Here is an 18,389-nt window from a genome sequence, read left to right as displayed (position 1 = left end):
TGCAACTGATTGCAGTTTTGTTACATGTTAAACTGCATTTCATTGCTGTGTACTATGCAATGTATTGTACTATGCAATTATAGTAAAGTTGTATCTATTTATCTTTTGTGTTGTAAATTAAAAAACGGTTGTCAGCTTTGTGGTGGTGCAATAAAACAAAAACAAACCAACTTTCACGTGCTGTTTTACTGCTTCACATACATAGATACATCAAAACACCCTGCCATTGAGTGTTTTTTCTATATTTTGCTACCTCATGCTTGACTCCCTACATACTACACAATTATTATATTGAAATAGTAAAATGTACCAAGTATGATAAGCAAAATACTAGAAAAATAGTGGATTATTTAATTATTGTGATGTTTTGAATATGAAGCCTTAAATACTAAATTATATGTGCTCATGATTTATTTTTATTTATGCTCTCACTATTCATGTATATAATGTTTGCTATTTCACTGTCCACATCCAGATGAGGAGAAAAAAAAAAAAAAAAAAAGCAAATGTTTCAAGCAGCTAATTAGCAAACCTGAATACTTAAAATCAGAAAAAGGGTAAAACATTACAAGCGATTGTTCAGTTGTTCATATTCTTTCTTTATTTTGAATTTCCTTCATGAAAAGGCATTTTTTATAGATATTATACACGTCCATCTCTGACCACAACTATGCGAGTATGATATTATTAATCTTGTGTATGAAAGACATTCTAATAACCTTGTAAAAGACAAAAAGATGAATTTAAAATTAAATGTATAAACCCATGTAACTCTGACTTTGTTCTCTTGGTGGTGCTGTAGGTCTGAGTTTGCATTCATCCACATGTTGAAATGAGGAGCCTCAGCTGCTCAAATCTTGTTTCCAGAAGGGGGCCAAGGCATGTGACAAGCTCGCAGCACTATCTCACTCACACACACACTCACACACACACACTGAGTTTTGTGCGTCTGTGTTCCACTTATTAAATAAAACAAACTATTGAAAGGTCTCTGGTTTACCAATTCTTTTAAGTTTTCTATTTTTTTTTTCTTTCCCGATCGAATTTAGCAAGACACAGAAAAACGACTTACATTCCTTTTTTTTTTTTAATGAGTAGATGAACAGTCTGAACAATGTAAAACACCAGACAGAAGTGAACTTTGCTGTACAAATCACAAAAACATCCAGCTCATGATGTGCTACTGTACATGGTTTCTGGTTTGTATGCGATCAACCGTTTTAGCTTCAAGCTCAAATCCTGTAAATAAATCTTCCATCTGAAGATCCAACATAAATTTGTGAGCATTAGAAGTTATATTGGAAATATCCAGTCATTATAATTCAAACGGTTAAGACTCCTCTGCAGATTCTTTGTTCCTTGGTTGACTCAGGAGTTCTTCGATCCGCTGAAGGTCACCTTCTGTGTCTTTGTCCCGGCCACTAAATTCACTAACTATATTGTCCGTTAGCTGAAGTCGTGCGTTCCTGTAAAAATTCAATCGAAATAAAGAATGTAAATTCTTGGAAATAGGTTTGACTGAACAACGTGATTTTAATATAATAGCGCTAGGAACCATACCATTCAGCCACCCTTAGCTCGTACAGTTCTCTTCGTTCCCGTCGTCGCTTTTCACGCATGGTCTCTCCTCCCAGCTTCTGCAGCCCAACAATTAACGCCCCAGCAGGCACACTGCAACAACACTGAGTCTATCAGCTAAAATCAGCAATTCACCCTTAAAATACTCCAGAAACTTAAGCATACAATCATTTCATAAACCACTAGGGTGGTGTTCTTGTTTCCACTGTCACTATACTCGAAAGCTTTTACATTTATGAACCTCAGTCGTTAGCTTGTATATGTTTTGTGCATTTCTTTACAACAATGTTTAAGATTTGGAGCACATATTTTGCATAATGCAGGACAATGAGAACATAATTTTTCTTACATTTGTCATTGTAAACCATGATATATGATCTAAGTTGAATATGAATATTGAGTCACGCTAATACAGGACTCACATGTCAAACCATCTTCTCCATCACTCCACAACCGACCTTCTACCCCCCCCACAAATACCCCAAAAACCCTCAGAATTCTCCCAGCATGCTGCTATTTAGAGCGTGATGTGCCGATTTGATTAGCTGCCTGGTTTGATTTTGCACCCCGCCTCGTTGCACCTAGCCGGGCACTGGGGATGTTTACATACACAGAAAGCAGCGCTCCAGGTGCCAGTCAGCACGCCAAAACCGGCCCTGCCAGCATACTGAGAGAGAGCCGAGCGCCGTCTGAGGTGCTAATCCTGATAGCGCTGCTGGATGGAAAGGACGACTGGAAAGGTCTCGGCTCGAAATAAGAAAAACAGAGCCAAATGAAGGGGAGGATGATGGAGCCCGTCCTCGGGACTAACCTAGAGATGAGATGAAATGAAATTGGATGGACTGTGCCAGAAGGAGGAGATGTGGAGATCAAGGGATGGATGGAATTGGAATACAAAGCTGACAGGGAAATTTAAAAAAAGCAGTGCAGCTGTTGGATTAGGCACTCATGCCGTTCTGCCCTAAAGATCTGGGCCTTCTGCATGGCACATGGGTTCCTCTGGCTGTGTGTGTGTGTGTGTGTGTGTGAGAGAGAGTTGCTAGAAGGGAGCAGCTGGCCAATAGAAACCCCACACAAAGGGGGGCAGGGGTGGATGTGTCACTGTGTCAAGAGAGAATGGAGAATTCCCAAAGGGCAGGAACATCGCTGTAGAATGATTGGCAAATCCTGTGGAGAACTCAAGACCGCACATTTAGATTCTACAGCTGGAGCTACGAGATGTTCAGAAGTGGGTTGGGAAGGCAGAGACAACGCTCTAGCCTCTTGGAGACAAAAGGCGATGAGACAGTCATCAAGGACGCTTTCCTTGCTGCCTGAATTGCAGTGTGGTGCCACAAGCCCCCTGGTGTTAGATCAACCAGGTGGAACGGAGTGTTCAGAGACGTCGGTCCGCTCGGACAACATTGTGACAGATGTATCAATCATCAAAAAGGCACGAGGTTGGAGCTCTTTAGGTGAGCCCAGCTACGGTTTGCCTCCTGGAAAGCAAATCTACAGGAGCTGTACAATGGTGCAGCAGACAAGCTGTTCGAAACAACGTGTACGCCAGGGACAGTGGCAAGGTGCAGGTGGACCCTCCTCTTTGTGAATGCCAAGCAAACACACTACGCCTCTCCATGGTGGAGCTGGATAGCCTGCTGGGACAGGATGCATTGGTCCACCATCTACTTTACAGTCTTCTACACAGTTCTACCACTGACTGTTCTCATAAATCAGTGCGAATTCGATGACTTGGATATGAAAACCTGTGTCAAATGTGAGCCTTTTTTTTTTTTTTATCAGCAATTAGGGCTAAATTAGTAATGACATCACTTGTACAATAACTTCTGCAACTTCTGAAACTGTGGCTATCAGTCCAATGATAAAATCTTGAAGTATGCCTGGCAATGTAATAAACATTTAAAAAAAAATATATATATATATTTTTCACAAAAAGACACAGTAGTAAGTCTTTCTGAGCTCCTGAACAACCCAGTGAATGAATAATGTTAAAACTGCACCTAAACCTCCTCTAAGCTGTTATCTATATATCAGCTTTGTAGCTTCAGGGCAAAACAAAAGAAGCAACTCTAAGACACTAAACACAATTCGGCTGATCAACATTTACAAACACATTGGGGATAGTCTCTTTTTTTCGACTCACCCCAATGCAGCTCCAATAGCCGATCCTGCCACCAGTCCTCTGAGGCCCAGATTCATCCGGAACACACCTCCAGTTACAGCTATACAGAGAAAAGACCTAAACATCAGTGTTTTCTCAAACAGGGGACATGTGTGCCTTGATGTACCTTAGAAATAGTACATTACAGTATATTACATACACTATATTGCCAAAAGTATTGGGTCACCTGACCTTTCCTGATGTATGTGGTTCTTTTCCAAACTGTTACCACAAAGCTGGAGGCACTCAATTGTCTTTAGATGCGCTATAATAACATTTTGCATTTACCTGAACTTGAAACACCATGGAGAGCAAGATCTTGAGTGGTCTTCTATAGAGCTCTGATCTCATCCCTACTGAACACGTTTGGGATAAATTGGAATGCTGACTGCACCCTAGGTCTCCTCACCTCTCCTACAACAGTACCTGACTTTCGTAATAACCATGTGGCTGATGAACACAAAAATGCATAAGCACACTCCAAAATCTAGTGAAACATCTTCCCAGTAGAGTGGAGGGAATTATAAGAGCAAATCGAAACGCAATGTGGAATGCAATACTCAAAAATCACATAAAAAACCAGATGACCCAATACTTTTGGCAATATAGTGTATGATCAGCATTTTTTTTATCAATGTAAAAGAATTGAATTTATAGCAAGCTGTTTTTCTAAATAATCTAGATTCGCCTGATATTTATGAATAATTATGGAGGCTTTTTTTTTTTTCTTTTCTCGATAGTTACTTAAAATTTGCCATAAAACATTCCTGAAAAAGAAGGTTTAAGAACCACAGGTGTCATTCAATTAGATTAGATAAATTAGATTCAACTTTATTGTCATTGTGCAAGGTACATGTACAGAGCTAATAAAATACAGTTGGAGATTTTCTCAGTCTTATTGTGCACGTAGGACAGTAAACAGAATAAGATGCGACTTACCCCCAGCCATGGCGAAATGGCTCAAGGCGTTACTGTCCCTGTACACAGAAATGCCTGTACTGATAGTGCTGTTAGAAAGAAACAGAAAGACAGCAGGTCAGCTACATATGATACACTTCTTTTTAATTAAGCTCTCTCTGTGTGTGTGTGTGTGTGTGTGTGTGTGTGTGTGTGTCTGTGTGATTTTAGGGACTTACTTGAAAATTGTAACAAAGCTGGCGACTCTCCAGCTCCACCTCCAGCCGTATCGCACAAAGCCCCTGATGGCCGCATTATGAGCCGAACGCTAAAAAAAGAAGAAGAAAAAACCCAAGAAACAAGAAAGTATTTGTCTGTTTTTCTGAGTTACACGGTTCATGGTTTACACACTGACATGGTCATTTTTATAAATAGAACTTTATTACAGTTAACAGAATTAATATTAGAGTTAATATTCTATTAATAGTAACTCAAATTTTCTATACAGGGTATAAATTATTGGGGCACCCGACATTTCCAGACGTGTGTGGTTCCTCCTCGAACTGTTACAACTAAATTAAACACACAACTGTATAGGATGTCTTTGGATGCAGTAGCATTCAATTTGGCCTTCACTCAAACTAGAAGATCCAAACCTGTTCCAGCAAGACAACGCCCCTGTGCACAACGCCAGCACAATGAAGATATGGTTTGCATGGTTTTGAGTTAAAGATCTTGAGTGGCCTGCTACAGAGCTCTGACCTCAACCCTATTGATCACCTTTGGGATGAATTGGAACACTGACTGCACTTCAGACCTCCTCTCCTACACCTACATCAATACCTGCCTTCACAAATACCCTTGTGTTTGAATGAGCACAAACCTCCACAAGCACAACAAATAACAGCTAATGGGGCCTAATGTGGAATGTGATGTTCAGAAACATGCACCAACCTTACAGTCAGGTGTCTTTTTGTCTGTTCTCTTACCACTGCATCCACTCTGCTGCGGTAGATCTCGGCTTGACTCAGATGGATGAATCTTTCACGTGCATGTCGGGCTCCAGGCAGGCCTCCATACAACAGTCCCACCAAGGCCGCTGTGAGAGCACTCTTAGCTACGTTCCTCACTTCTTCTGGGTACATCTGTCCATTTCTGGAGGGGAAATGGAGATGAAGGAACAGTTTTAAACTTCAACTTCTTTGCAGTTTTATAAACATCGCTATACAGAAATATAAAGCTCATGCATTTATTCTGGACCTTATTATTAAAAGAACACAAAGTTTGTTGATATTTTTTGTAGACTGACTTGTAAGAAGTTAATAACGGTTCAGGGGAAAATAATCAGCCAAACAGGTTAATATCAACTTGAACCACTGCCCTATGATATCATGTGTTTATTTGTAATGTTGGTTGTTTCCAGTTATATTAAATGGTAAACTGCAGCCTGATGATTCAGGAGTCTTCAAATGTAGCTAAGGTCAAATTTTTGGGAGCCGATGGTGCAACCATTGTGCATGAGGGCGAATTCGCATTGGGTCTGCATCCTTATCCTTCAAATTAACTATGACCTGTTCGACACTAGAAATTTAAATTACTCCTCATAACATGCAGAAGAAGCTGAAAGGAACGAACCCTTGGTTGAAAAGGTCTTTAATGCGATCCCATCCTGTGTCTGGAAACTCTGGCTTGCCCACATGTTTTGGTAAAGACTGAAGACCTGACTGTGGATCAACAGCTGCATGCACTTGAGGAAGGGTGAACATATGAAGTGCCTTCAGCAGTCCAGTCTGAACGGCTCGAGGGCTGGTGAAATCTTCATTTCTGTCTTTCTCTTCACACTGAATTGTGTGTGTACACTTGGCCGAAGGGAGCATTACGCATTAGCGAGCAGTTTAATCACTGCGGGGAAACACGTGGCCAAGAGTAAGGATGTTTCCTGTATTCCACAATCTCATGTTAACAAACAGCCTTTGAAGAAATGACAAGGACAGTTAGGGAAATGATAAATGTGTTGTTGTTTTTCAAACTTAATATATGCTTTAGATGAAGGATTCTTCCTGTACAGAAAGTATAGAAAAATGATTATCGTGTAGAAACAAGCAAAGGTGAGAAAGTGAGCAAAAGCCTTGACAGCAGCTGGATTTCATTACTATTCTTACATTTATATTACACTCCTAATGCACTAGAAATGCAATTTTCACATGTTACTCATACTTACTATAAACAAAAACATCTCAGAGGAAATCTTTAAGCACATTCGGGAATTTAGATCGCACCAAAACCTCTGTAGCAACATTTTATAGCTTCCTTCATGTTCTTCATGACAGTGTGTAAACATGTTCAGGTAAACTCACTGAGTACTCTTATTCATGACTCAAGAAAAACATGTAAAGAAAATTAAGAAAAGTTAATTAGTAAAAACTGACTATATGCATTGTTTTCAAACTATTACTGTCAAAACCAGTTCTTATCAGAGTTTTGTTAGAAAGGTGAACAGTAGTTTCTAATGTTGGACAGCAAAGAGAGAGAGAGAGAGAGAGAGAGAGAGAGAGAGAGAGAGAGAGAGAGAGAGAGAGAGATAGACAGATAGACAGACGGACAGACAGACAGCATACAATTAGACGGACGGACAGACAGACAGACAGACAGACATACAATTAGACAGAGGGACGGACAGACAGCATACAATTAGACGGACGGACAGACAGACAGACAGACAACATACAATTAGACAGAGGGACGGACGGACACACAGACAGAATACAATTAGATGGATGGACAGACAGACAGAAAACATACAATTAGACAGACAGACAGACAGACAGAAAACATACAATAAGACGGACAGAAAACATACAATTAGACAGACAAACAGACAGACCATTGTACGGGTACACAGCAACGAAATGCAGTTTGGCATCTACCAAAAGTGCAAAAAGTAGCAATCGTGCAAATAGTGCAGATAAATAGCATATTTTCAGCATGTGATTTTATATATATATATATATATATATAAAAACAAAGATATGTACAGTGAATTAATATAAAGTCAATAGCAGGGCAGAGATGTGTGGACATCGTTAAGAAGTAAAGGTAGATGTTCAGTTCCTATTTACACAGGAATGTACTTTTTTCTTTTTAATAAAAGCTGCCTGAAATCAGAACCTTGTTTATGTGTAATGTCTGCTTGTTTAATTATTAAACATTAATCAATATTTTCAGATCAGAAGTGGCTTGTGAAATACATATATACGTGCTGTTGGGTTGATGTGTGAGGATCAGACCTGCACTACTCCCGGCTGCTGCAGATGAATCTCAGCCTTCACTACATTCCTAACACGTGTTTGCATGTTGTGAAAGATCCCAGACCATTCCTGTAACCTTTCAAATGGACTAAGATGCTCTGCTTACCTGCTGTTAGAGGTTCCTCCTGTAGCCGGTTCAATGTCAGCGCGTTCATTTCAAGTACACGCCCCACAGCGCCTCACAGTGGCCGGAGGACATGTACATTTGTGAAACTGAGTTACAGTACAGTGGTCAGGGTCATACAGAAGTTTTTAAACACGGGTTCCACTCGAAACAACCTCGCAAGGGTCCATCAAAGAAGTTGAGTTCTCGTGCTGTGCGTCAGGTGCAGAAGCTGCTTCAAAAAAAATGGGCGCATGAGTGATGCAGGATTGCATTACATGTCGCAGAAGTGGAAGGTACGGTGGCCGAGAAGTGCAAAACACATTAACAAATTAGAAAACAAATTAACAAATGCAAAAACAAAATAACAAATCCGAAAGCAAAATAAGAAATGCAAAAACAAAATAACAAATCCGAAAGCAAAATAACAAATGCAAAAACACATGAATAAATCTGAAAACAAAATAACAAATGCAAAAACACATGAATAAATCTGAAAACAAAATAACAAATGCAAAAACAAAATAACAAATCCGAAAGCAAAATAACAAATCCGAAAACAAAACAACAAATGCAAAAACGACAAATCTGAAAACAAAATAACAAATGCAAAAACAAAATAAATCCAAAAACAAAACAACAAATCCGAAAACACATGAATAAATCTGAAAACAAAATAACAAATGCAAAAACAAATTAACACAAAATATTTATAGTTTGTGAATGGAACACTTACCGATCATTGGACGAGACACCTGTCATTCAAGATATACAGGAAGTATGAAATCGTATAACTTTGTTTCTTGTACATGTGTAAAGTTCTCAGTTTACTTTAAACTGTTTTTTATTTCGATTAGTGCACCTATAAATATAAGAACAATATACACACACAGTATATATATATAAATATAAGTGACATTATATATAAAAATCTAAAGAAATAACCCAATTTCCCCTTTAAAAAAATTTGAAAGCGACCTTTTATAGTATTAACAAAAAAATCACAGCAAACTAATTGCTAAAACATTCAAGTCATATGATTAGCATTACATTTCTGTTTTTGGAAGAATTAAACAATAAACGCAACATTTGAAAAATAGCATTTATTCGGTCTGAAAAGCAGATGGATGAACATAAAAAAACAACATAAAAAAAAACCAAAAAAAAAACACCACACACATACAGTACAGACCAAAAGTTTGGACACACCTTCTCATTCAAAGAGTTTTCTTTATTTTCATGACTATGAAAATTGTAGATTCACACTGAAGGCATCAAAACTATGAATTAACACATGTGGAATTATATATGGAATTATATACATAACAAAAAAGTGTGAAACAACAGAAAAATGTTGTATTCTAGGTTCTTCAAAGTAGCCACCTTTTGCTTTGATTACTGCTTTGCACACTCTTGGCATTCTCTTGATGAGCTTCAAGAGGTAGTCACCTGAAATGGTCTTCCAACAGTCTTGAAGGAGTTCCCCGAGAGATGCTTGGCACTTGTTGGCCCTTTTGCCTTCACTCTGCGGTCCAGCTCACCCCTAAACCATCTCGATTGGGTTCAGGTCCGGTGACTGTGGAGGCCAGGTCATCTGGCGCAGCACCCCATCACTCTCCTTCTTGGTCAAATAGCCCTTGATGCCTTCAGTGTGACTCAACAATTTTCATAGTCATGAAAATAAAGAAAACTCTTTGAATGAGAAGGTGTGTCCAAACTTTTGGTCTGTACTGTATGTCTACACAAGATAGTTGCATATCCTCTTTCATTTTCTTTACTCAGTTGGATAACAAAAATGGAGCACAACGTAAACCCCTGGACTCCAACACGTTTATTGCTGATGTACATAAAGAATACTAGAACATATTCAACACTGAAGTGCCAACGAGGCTCTATAGCACATCATCTAAATGGAAGAACATGGATATGATGCTTGGAATGTTATAAATGGCAGAATAATGTTCACATTCAGATTACAGTGGCACTTAATGTTGTCTGCAGATATGGTATTTTCTTAAATGCGTCTCTAATACACATAGCAGCTCAACTACTCATGTGAGCTTGATTTGCTGGTGATTATGCAGATATATACAACGAGGAGGGAGGAATTTGGCTACGATACGATGGCGAATATTGAAGGGGAACACAAAGAAACCTGTTCATGAGTGTCTGAGTAGGAAAATATCTACAAGGAGATTTATCTGTGTAGATGTGTGCAAGAATAAGTTTTTCCTGATCAACCAGGAGAGGGCAGTATGCCCTGGTATTTGTGAAGTAAATGTACTTGAATCGTGAATAATTATTATAACAGGCATTAAAAAAGCGGTGCTCATCTTTAATTTGCTTTGATTGCTTTAGTAAATTAACTGGGAAAAAAAATTGCTGCTAATATTTTAGGATGTCTGCAGTAAAAATGTAATTTATTCAACATTACTAAAGATTATTTCACATTTCCAAGATGCTTTAATAATATTATTTCCCAATTCGGCTTTTGTTCGAGCTGAAAAATACGAACACGTTTGTATTTATAAACAATACCTGACCAAAGGTCTTGGGACACAGGATAACACAAGATGAAGAAAATCATGAAAAAAGGTGCACAGAGTCATTAGAGCTGCCTTTAATTAAATACTTGCACCACTAGTATTTGTACCACCCAGAATCTACTGAATTAATCTAATAGCATCCTATCTAATCTAATATTGGGCAAGTAAGCAAAATGTATAGTAAACATATTTTCTCTATTCTATCTACCTGATCTACTTTGAAACAAGTGCTAAATTCGAACGGTTTTCCAGACACTAGACGATCATGTGCAGGTCAAAGTTCAGACCTGTCTGGTTTCTGGGTGATCTGGTTGTAGCTGGATTTGCGTTTGGGCTCGAACTTAAGCAGCTTGGTGTAGTCAGTGAGGAGGGTCTCCCAGTAGCAGGACACGTCCTCCATACGAAGGTGATCCTCGATGAACTCCTGGCCCCTGGAGACACACACCATGCAGTGACATTTTGCATGACAAAGATGTAATCAATCAGGGATTAACGTTATTAATTAATACCTTAGTGCGATGGCCTCTGCCACGTTGTCATTTTCCTTGACGAAGTGCAGCAGCTCCCTGAAAAAATATCAACTAATCAGAGTTTCGAAGCGTTCAGTTGCAGCATAGGTGAAAACTACATTTTGTCCAATTTTCAGAAAAAAATACCGTATGACTGTTCGAGATCTGATGTTTTTTTACCTTTTGATTTAACACCTTTTGATTAATTAGAAGATTAGTATTAAATCAAAATAGTGCTGGTGGTTTTCCCACCTCCCATTCCATCAGGATTGCAAAATTCTGGGAATTTTTAAGCCCGGAAACTTTCCATGGGAATTAATGCGAATTTCTGGGAATTTACATAATTGCAGATTAGCCAATAACAGGGAAGTTGAAAAAGAAATCGTGGAGGAAAATCTTGGTTAAAACAACCATTTAATGCAATTTCAGTTGAATTTCTACATTCATCAAATCACATGCACGGAGCACACTAACTGCAGGGCTACAAAGGCCACGCCCCCTACATGCACTGTGTATTCATCCATAACATAGCAGAGAGAATTTCTTGAATCTTGCACACAAAATATGTCCAAAATGTCAAGAATTCTCATAAACTACATAAATATTACATAAATGTAACTACCTTGTGCTGTGTAAGCTATTGTGCGACAAAATGATACTAGCAATTTAACCAAAATCTGTATTAGTTTGCATGCAAAACAGCTTACGACCGGGCAAAATGTGGATATTTATGTTTGTATACGATACAGTTTCAAAATGTGTAATTTATTCCCATAAATTCCTATAAATTCCTGGTAAATTAATAACTTGATGGTGTTTCAATGGAAAGTCTCTGGAAAGTTTCCTGGAAATTTACCAGACATGTTCTGCCCCTTTGCAGCACTACACCCCATACCCCTTTTAAAAACCTATTGATTTCTTTTTAATTTGATCCTAAAGTACTGTATATGAAATTGAATGGATCACCTGAGGTCAGAGAGGTCCTGTTTCACAGGGATGTAGTGAACCCATGGTTTGAGCTGAGGATAGAAAAACTCCAGCCACTCCTCTCCGACATGGAAGACCAGTGAGCCACAGAGAAACAGGTGTTTGAAGCGAAAGCTGGCCGCTACACCTCGGAAGTTAAAAAGGTACCTAATGTGAAGAGAGAAAAAAAGCTTATCCAGTATGTATTTACTGTTTATGTCTTCATTTCATTCATATCATATATATATATATATATATATATATATATATATATATATATATATATATATATATATATATATATATATATATATATATATATAAATAAAATGTGCACTGACTTGTATTTACAGTGATCAACCAGGGGAATTTCTTTGGCTGGGGGTCTGCCCAGTGTGTCCTGCAGGAGAACAGGAAATAAATAAATAAATATCAGTACAGATATCAGCAGTTGTGATTAAAAACCATATAACTGACAGACCTTTTCAGATTTCCACGCCTGGTTCTTTGTGTACTCTGCATCCACCAGACTTGGATCTTCTCTAGACAGCAGAATCAATGGATCTCTCTCTGGACTGGTCCTGAATAAGGAGTGAAAAATGAAACGCACTAATAAAGCATCGCCATATAAGAGCAGCGAGCTACTATAAGTGGTGTCATGTTTATATCTGCCTCACCTGGAGCCTCTGAAGTAACCTTTGGGGCTTTTATTTTTCCATGGCCATCGAGCTGCTGATCTGAGAGAGTTTTGGATAAAATAGTTGTTTAATGCTTTAGAATAAAATTGCATTTGTGTCTAAATATCTATATGTATGAATGGTGTTTGTATTTGCTTTCATTGTTTTTATTATCTATACATATACACAACCATTCGTCTATTTATATATCATCCATCCATCCATCCATCCATCCATCCATCCATCCATCCATCCACACCTTTGCTTGTCTACTTTCTATCCATCTGTCCATTCATCACCTGTATATACTTATTCACCATTTATCCATCCTGTCATCCCTCCAAATTGATTCATATTTACCCATGCATCATTCACTGTGAATCAAAAATACATCTTTGTCTTTTGTCCTCCATACTTGCCTTTATTCATTCATCTCACCCTCATATCAATCCGTCTGCTTCCATCCTTATTTGTTCCAATCCATACATCCTCTAATCCTCCTCTATTGATATACTGTTAATCTATTATTTCATCTATTTATTTCCACATACATCCTTCCATATGTATCCTCATCCTTTTTTCTTTATCCTTATTTTCTTACACATTCGTATCTCCCCCTCCACATTCACCAATTATACATATCCATCTTCGTCAACCTGCTTTTGGGTGGTGTAAGAGAAAGAAACCTTTCCTGCTACACACACTAATGAACTCACTTTTTCAGATCTTCTCTCATCAGGTCCCAGCGACCCAATCCGGTGGGATAAATGGGCCAGACCGCAGGTCCTCCTTCCCAAAACGTCCAGGCAGGATACATGATGTCGTGGTAATCTGGAGTCTGAAAGCATACGGCAGTGCGTTTTAAACATTTAATCTTACCGTAATATTATCTGTTCAGTGGAACTTAGTTCAATGTGAGTAATGAAAAGTGTCAAGATTTTGTTTTTAAGTTTTCCTACTGTCAAATATTTCAGTCCTACTCTCTAAGAGTGTCCTAATATACAGAACAGACCAAACCTTGTGTGTCCAAACTTTTGGTCTGTACTGTATATATATTATACAGTACAGACCAAAAGTTTATATATATATATATATATATATATATATAGTACAGACCAAAAGTTTGGACACACCTTCTCATTCAAAGAGTTTTCTTTATTTTCAAATTGTAGATTCACACTGAAGGCATCAAAACTATGAATTAACACATGTGGAATTATATACATAACAAAAAAGTGAACTGAAAATATGTCATATCGTAGGTTCTTCAAAGTAGGCATCAAGAGAATGCCAAGAGTGTGCAAAGCAGTAATCAAAGCAAAAGGTGGCTACTTTGAAGAACCTACAATATGACATATTTTCAGTTGTTTCACACTTTTTTGTTATGTATATAATTCCATATATAATTCCACATGTGTTAATTCATAGAAAATCTACAATTTTCATAGTCATGAAAATAAAGAAAACTCTTTGAATGAGAAGGTGTGTCCAAACTTTTGGTCTGTACTGTAGGTCAAGCAAAAAACTATGTAGATAAACGTTTCTTATGAACAAACAAATGTTTATAATTATAATAATTAAACTGTATATCAGAGACTCATAAAACTTGCATAAGAGCAAATCTGTACAACATGACACACCTTGCTGAAGGAGAGAACAGGAAGCACAGGTTGAACCCATGATGGCACCTGAGGATAGTCACGCACATTTATTACCATCTCCATATTTGGCAACCTGTCAATCACTTTTAGGATAAAATGCTCGACTCCACTGCATCTGCAAAGAATAGACAAGAACTATAGGTATTTTTCACAAATTGTGAAAAAACAATTAAGAAAATGACATAACGCAGTATGCAATATTGATATTGCAAGATCTTAAATATAATGTATATATGCTAAATAAATATAGAAAATAATTATAATTCACAATAGGTTATAATAATGTTAAAAATTCTAACACAATTAAAAAAAAAAAAAAAACATGATACAGACAAAAAATTGTGAACACCTGACCATAAGATTCGTATGTGCACCTTGTGAACCTTCCATTCCACATTTAGTCTCAATTTGCTGTTATAATAACCTCCAGTCTGAGCTCGTTCAGACACAAAGGTATTATAATGAAGGGGTAAAGGGGCCTTGCCACTTGTCACATGTTTATTTCAGTAGAGTGAAATTCTTACTTTGCAAACCCCAATGATGTTATAAAGCTGAGGTCATGAGTGCAGTCTCATCCAAAATACAAGCCCCATGAGAGGCAACTTGGCAGCTTGAACCCCCATCCTTCCGATCAGTAACCCAGAACCTTAACCAATGAGTTTCCACTACATCAGGTAGTGATGTGGGATGAGGAGGCCTGGGGTGCAGTCAGCATTTTAAATCAACAAGTTTATCTTGGTCTCATCAGACCACAGGACATGGTTCCAGTAATTCATGCTGTTGGACAGGTGGTCTTCAACAAACTTTTTGAGACCTTTTTTGTGAGCCAGCTTCAGAAGAGGCTTCCCTCTGGGACACAGGCCATGCAAACCGACTTGATGGCGCGTTTTTAAAGCAGCTTCTGCACCTGACGCACAGCACCAGGACTTGACTTCTTTGATGGACCTTCGCGAGGTCTGTTCCGAGTGGAACCCGAGTTGGTAAAACTCTGTATGACCCTGGCCACTGTACAGTAACTAAGTTTCAGGGTGTTACAGATCTTCTTATAGCCGATGAGGTTCCATGTTGAACATTCAGTGGTCAGTATGAGCCACACACACACACACACACACACACACACACACACACACACACACACACAATCCTGTCTCAGAGGTCTACAGACAATTCCTTGAACTTAATGGCCTGGTTTGTGTCTGACATGCACTGTTAACTGTGGGACCATATATAAACAGGTCTGTGCCTTCAAAGCATGTAGAAACATCTCAAGGATGATCAGTGGAAACAGGATGCACATGAGTTTAACTTTGAGTGTCATGGCAAATGACATTATATAAAAAAGGATATTGCACCAACCTGGCTGGAAACATACACTCTGGTTCTCTGTATAGTTTGTGTTTGATGATCTGATAATGTGTGCCCACACCACGGCGAACTGTGTCCATAATGAGCTCCTTCGTGATGCCGCTGCTAAACGGCTTCAGGTCCTCCTTCAGAACACTGGGAAATGGCAAGAGTATGGTGTCAAATGTATATATCCATATGAAATGCAATTCGAAATTATTGCTATAATGCTGTTAGAAATAGATTTGGATATCTAATGAACAAGTCAAAAGCAACGGTGGCAAGAAGACATGAGACAGCAGGAAAACCTTGAGAGAAACCATACTCAAAAAAAGAGAATCCATCCTTTTCTGAGTGTCACCCGATAGTAAAATTAGAAAATATTTATAGTCTCTAACTATATACTGTAAGATCTAACAGAACTAATACATGCTAAAATTATGAGCAGTTGTGAGCGTACAGCTATGAATATTCACGTCATACATGCCATATAAACTTTTACTATAATTCAGGACTAATCTACACGTTTAGGTCAAAAGTATTTGGACATCTAACCTTTGCGCACGCACACACAATCAGGTATAACATTATGACATTATAACCTTAAAACGGGTGATGTGAATAACACTGATTATCTCTTCATCATGGCACCTGTTTGTGGGTGAGATATTATTAGGCAGAACATTTTGTCCTCAATGTTGACATGTTAGAAGCAGGATAAATGGGCGAGCGTAAGGATTTGAAGCGAGTTCAACAAATTGTGATGTCTAGAGGACTTTGACGCATCTCCAAAATTCAGCTATTGTGGGCTGTTCCTGGTCTTCAGTAGTCAGTATCAAAAGTAGTCTGAGGAAGGATCAGTGGTGAACCGGCGACAGGTTCACGAGAGGGCCAAGGCTCATTGATGCACGTTGGGAGCTGGAGGTAGCAGAGCTGAAGATGTTAAGGTTTTTGATAGGAGTGATGAGAATGAACAGGATTAAAAAAAAAGTTTATTAGAGGGACAGTGCATGTAGGACATTTTGGAGACAAGGTGAGGGAGGCAAGATTGAGATGGTCTGGACATGTGCATAGGAGGGACATGGGGTATATCGGTAGAAGAATGCTGAAGGAAGGAGGAAAATAGGAAGGTCAAGGAGGAGGTTTATGGATGTGGTGAGGGAAGACATGCAGGTAAAAAAGGGTTGAAAGAGGTAGATGTAGAGTACAGAGGGGTATGGAGAGGGAAGATCTGCTGTGGCGACCCCTAATGGGAGAAGCAGAAAGAAGAAGAAAAGTCTAAAAGCCAAGAAATGTGAGTCTGGGTAAAGGAATGATAAAATATAACATATTATATTAAACTTATTTTTATTTCCTTTTTTATGAAAAAAGGTACGTGTGGTTTTAGGATTTCAGGAACCCAATCCAGAGTCCAGGACTCAGATATGAATATTATCTCATATTGATGAATATTATTTATCCCAATGGTGGACTGTTTTTATTTTTCACAGATGTGTACCTGATGTGGCAGCTGCAGTTCTCCTGGCTGCATGGCTGGTAGTTTCTGGTGGCCTCGGAAATTTGAGTGAGATATTTCTGCCATCCTGATCCTGATGTGAAATAAGAAAAGTTCAAGTTTTACACATCTGGAACAGAACATGTTTGGTTCCTGCCTCTGCTTATAAAGCAATGCTTATGTATAACTTCACCTGTTAGCTAATAGTCTTTACATTTTCCACATATTCATATCGTTCGAGAGGGTTTCAGGAAAAGAAAACAGCGACTGAAACCCAAACAGAATTCTCTTCCACAATGAGTTCAGTACATGACATGACCCATCTTTTATGCTAGATGTTGATCATCTGTATAGGAAGCATAATGACATCTGGATTTCAGTAACAGTTATCGCTAATGAATGAACACTTGGCTTGGTTTCATCAAGCACCCGAAATCACGCCTGATTATCTTTAAAGTTAGTATTTTGCGATATATATATTTTTTTACTTTTACCTTTATCTGCCAGGCTAATCTCAGGTTCAATCAGAAGCAAAAGAAATACTGGTATGTGCAAAAGAATCTCCATTTTTATGTATAGATTAGTTGAGACTGAGAAACTTTATCGTGCACTCGGTGATCTACCAGTCTGGTCTGACTGCATTCAGAGCGTCCCTTTAAAGGCACAGAGCACTGAACGAAACACCTCACACTACTGAACTAAACACCTCAAACTACTGAACAAAACACCTCACACTACTAAACGAAACACCTCACACTACTGAACTAAACACCTCAAACTACTGAACTAAACACCTCAAACTACTGAACAAAACACCTCACACTACTGAACAAAACACCTCACACTACTGAACTAAACACCTCAAACTACTGAACAAAACACCTTACACTACTAAACACCACACACTACTGGACAAAACACCTCACACTACTAAACTAAACACCACATACTACTGGACAAAACGCCTCACACTACTGAACTAAACACCTCACACTACTTAACAAAACATCTCAAACTACTGAACTAAAGATCTTAACCTACTGAACTAAACACCTTACACTACTGAACAAAACATCTCACACTACTGAACTAAACACCTCACACTACTGAACAAAACACCACACACTTCTAAACAAAACACATC

The 18,389-nt window shown here is 38.4% G+C and overlaps 2 protein-coding genes across 3 annotated transcripts; both read right to left on the bottom strand.

Moving 5' to 3' along the window:
- Nucleotides 1–1,068: 1,068 nt before the first annotated feature.
- Nucleotides 1,069–8,327, bottom strand: timmdc1 (translocase of inner mitochondrial membrane domain containing 1). 2 transcript variants are annotated; one of them, XM_083522463.1, is made up of 8 exons: nt 8,051–8,327; nt 6,272–6,538; nt 5,626–5,791; nt 4,876–4,964; nt 4,679–4,746; nt 3,722–3,800; nt 1,561–1,671; nt 1,069–1,466 (listed from the first exon to the last, which is right to left on the bottom strand). In XM_083522463.1, the coding sequence occupies exons 2-8, from the start codon at nt 6,511–6,513 to the stop codon at nt 1,331–1,333; spliced, it is 891 nt and encodes a 296-aa protein (XP_083378589.1). In that variant the 5' UTR covers nt 6,514–6,538; nt 8,051–8,327; the 3' UTR covers nt 1,069–1,330. The 2 variants fall into 2 exon arrangements, with proteins under 2 accessions (XP_083378589.1, XP_083378588.1); XM_083522462.1 differs by having other exon boundaries at nt 6,272–6,607; nt 8,051–8,287.
- Nucleotides 8,328–9,789: 1,462 nt separating this feature from the next.
- poglut1 (protein O-glucosyltransferase 1) lies at nt 9,790–17,884 on the bottom strand. Its single transcript, XM_083522424.1, has 11 exons — nt 17,740–17,884; nt 17,249–17,339; nt 15,763–15,906; nt 14,386–14,521; nt 13,462–13,583; nt 12,746–12,805; nt 12,550–12,649; nt 12,410–12,468; nt 12,069–12,236; nt 11,103–11,159; nt 9,790–11,024 (listed from the first exon to the last, which is right to left on the bottom strand). The coding sequence occupies exons 1-11, from the start codon at nt 17,810–17,812 to the stop codon at nt 10,868–10,870; spliced, it is 1,167 nt and encodes a 388-aa protein (XP_083378550.1). The 5' UTR covers nt 17,813–17,884; the 3' UTR covers nt 9,790–10,867.
- Nucleotides 17,885–18,389: the final 505 nt, after the last annotated feature.

Source organism: Silurus aristotelis (assembly GCF_946808225.1).
Source record: "Silurus aristotelis genome assembly, chromosome: 20".
Lineage (NCBI taxonomy): Eukaryota > Metazoa > Chordata > Actinopteri > Siluriformes > Siluridae > Silurus > Silurus aristotelis.
This window is presented reverse-complemented; position numbering and strand designations above follow the sequence as displayed.

Excerpts from the sequence above, each read along its gene's own strand:
- timmdc1 (XM_083522463.1), bottom strand. The coding sequence starts at position 6,513 with ATGCTCCCTTCGGCCAAGTGTACACACACAATTCAGTGTGAAGAGAAA. Across the intron at positions 5,792-6,271 it reads AAAGACCTTTTCAACCAAGG|AAATGGACAGATGTACCCAG; the intron begins GTTCGTTCCTTT and ends TTTCCCCTCCAG. Across the intron at positions 4,965-5,625 it reads GCAGCAGAGTGGATGCAGTG|CGTTCGGCTCATAATGCGGC; the intron begins GTAAGAGAACAG and ends TTCTTTTTTTAG.
- poglut1 (XM_083522424.1), bottom strand. The coding sequence starts at position 17,812 with ATGGAGATTCTTTTGCACATACCAGTATTTCTTTTGCTTCTGATTGAA. Across the intron at positions 12,469-12,549 it reads AGGCGTGGAAATCTGAAAAG|GACACACTGGGCAGACCCCC; the intron begins GTCTGTCAGTTA and ends GTTCTCCTGCAG. Across the intron at positions 11,160-12,068 it reads CAGGACCTCTCTGACCTCAG|GGAGCTGCTGCACTTCGTCA; the intron begins GTGATCCATTCA and ends ATATTTTTTCAG.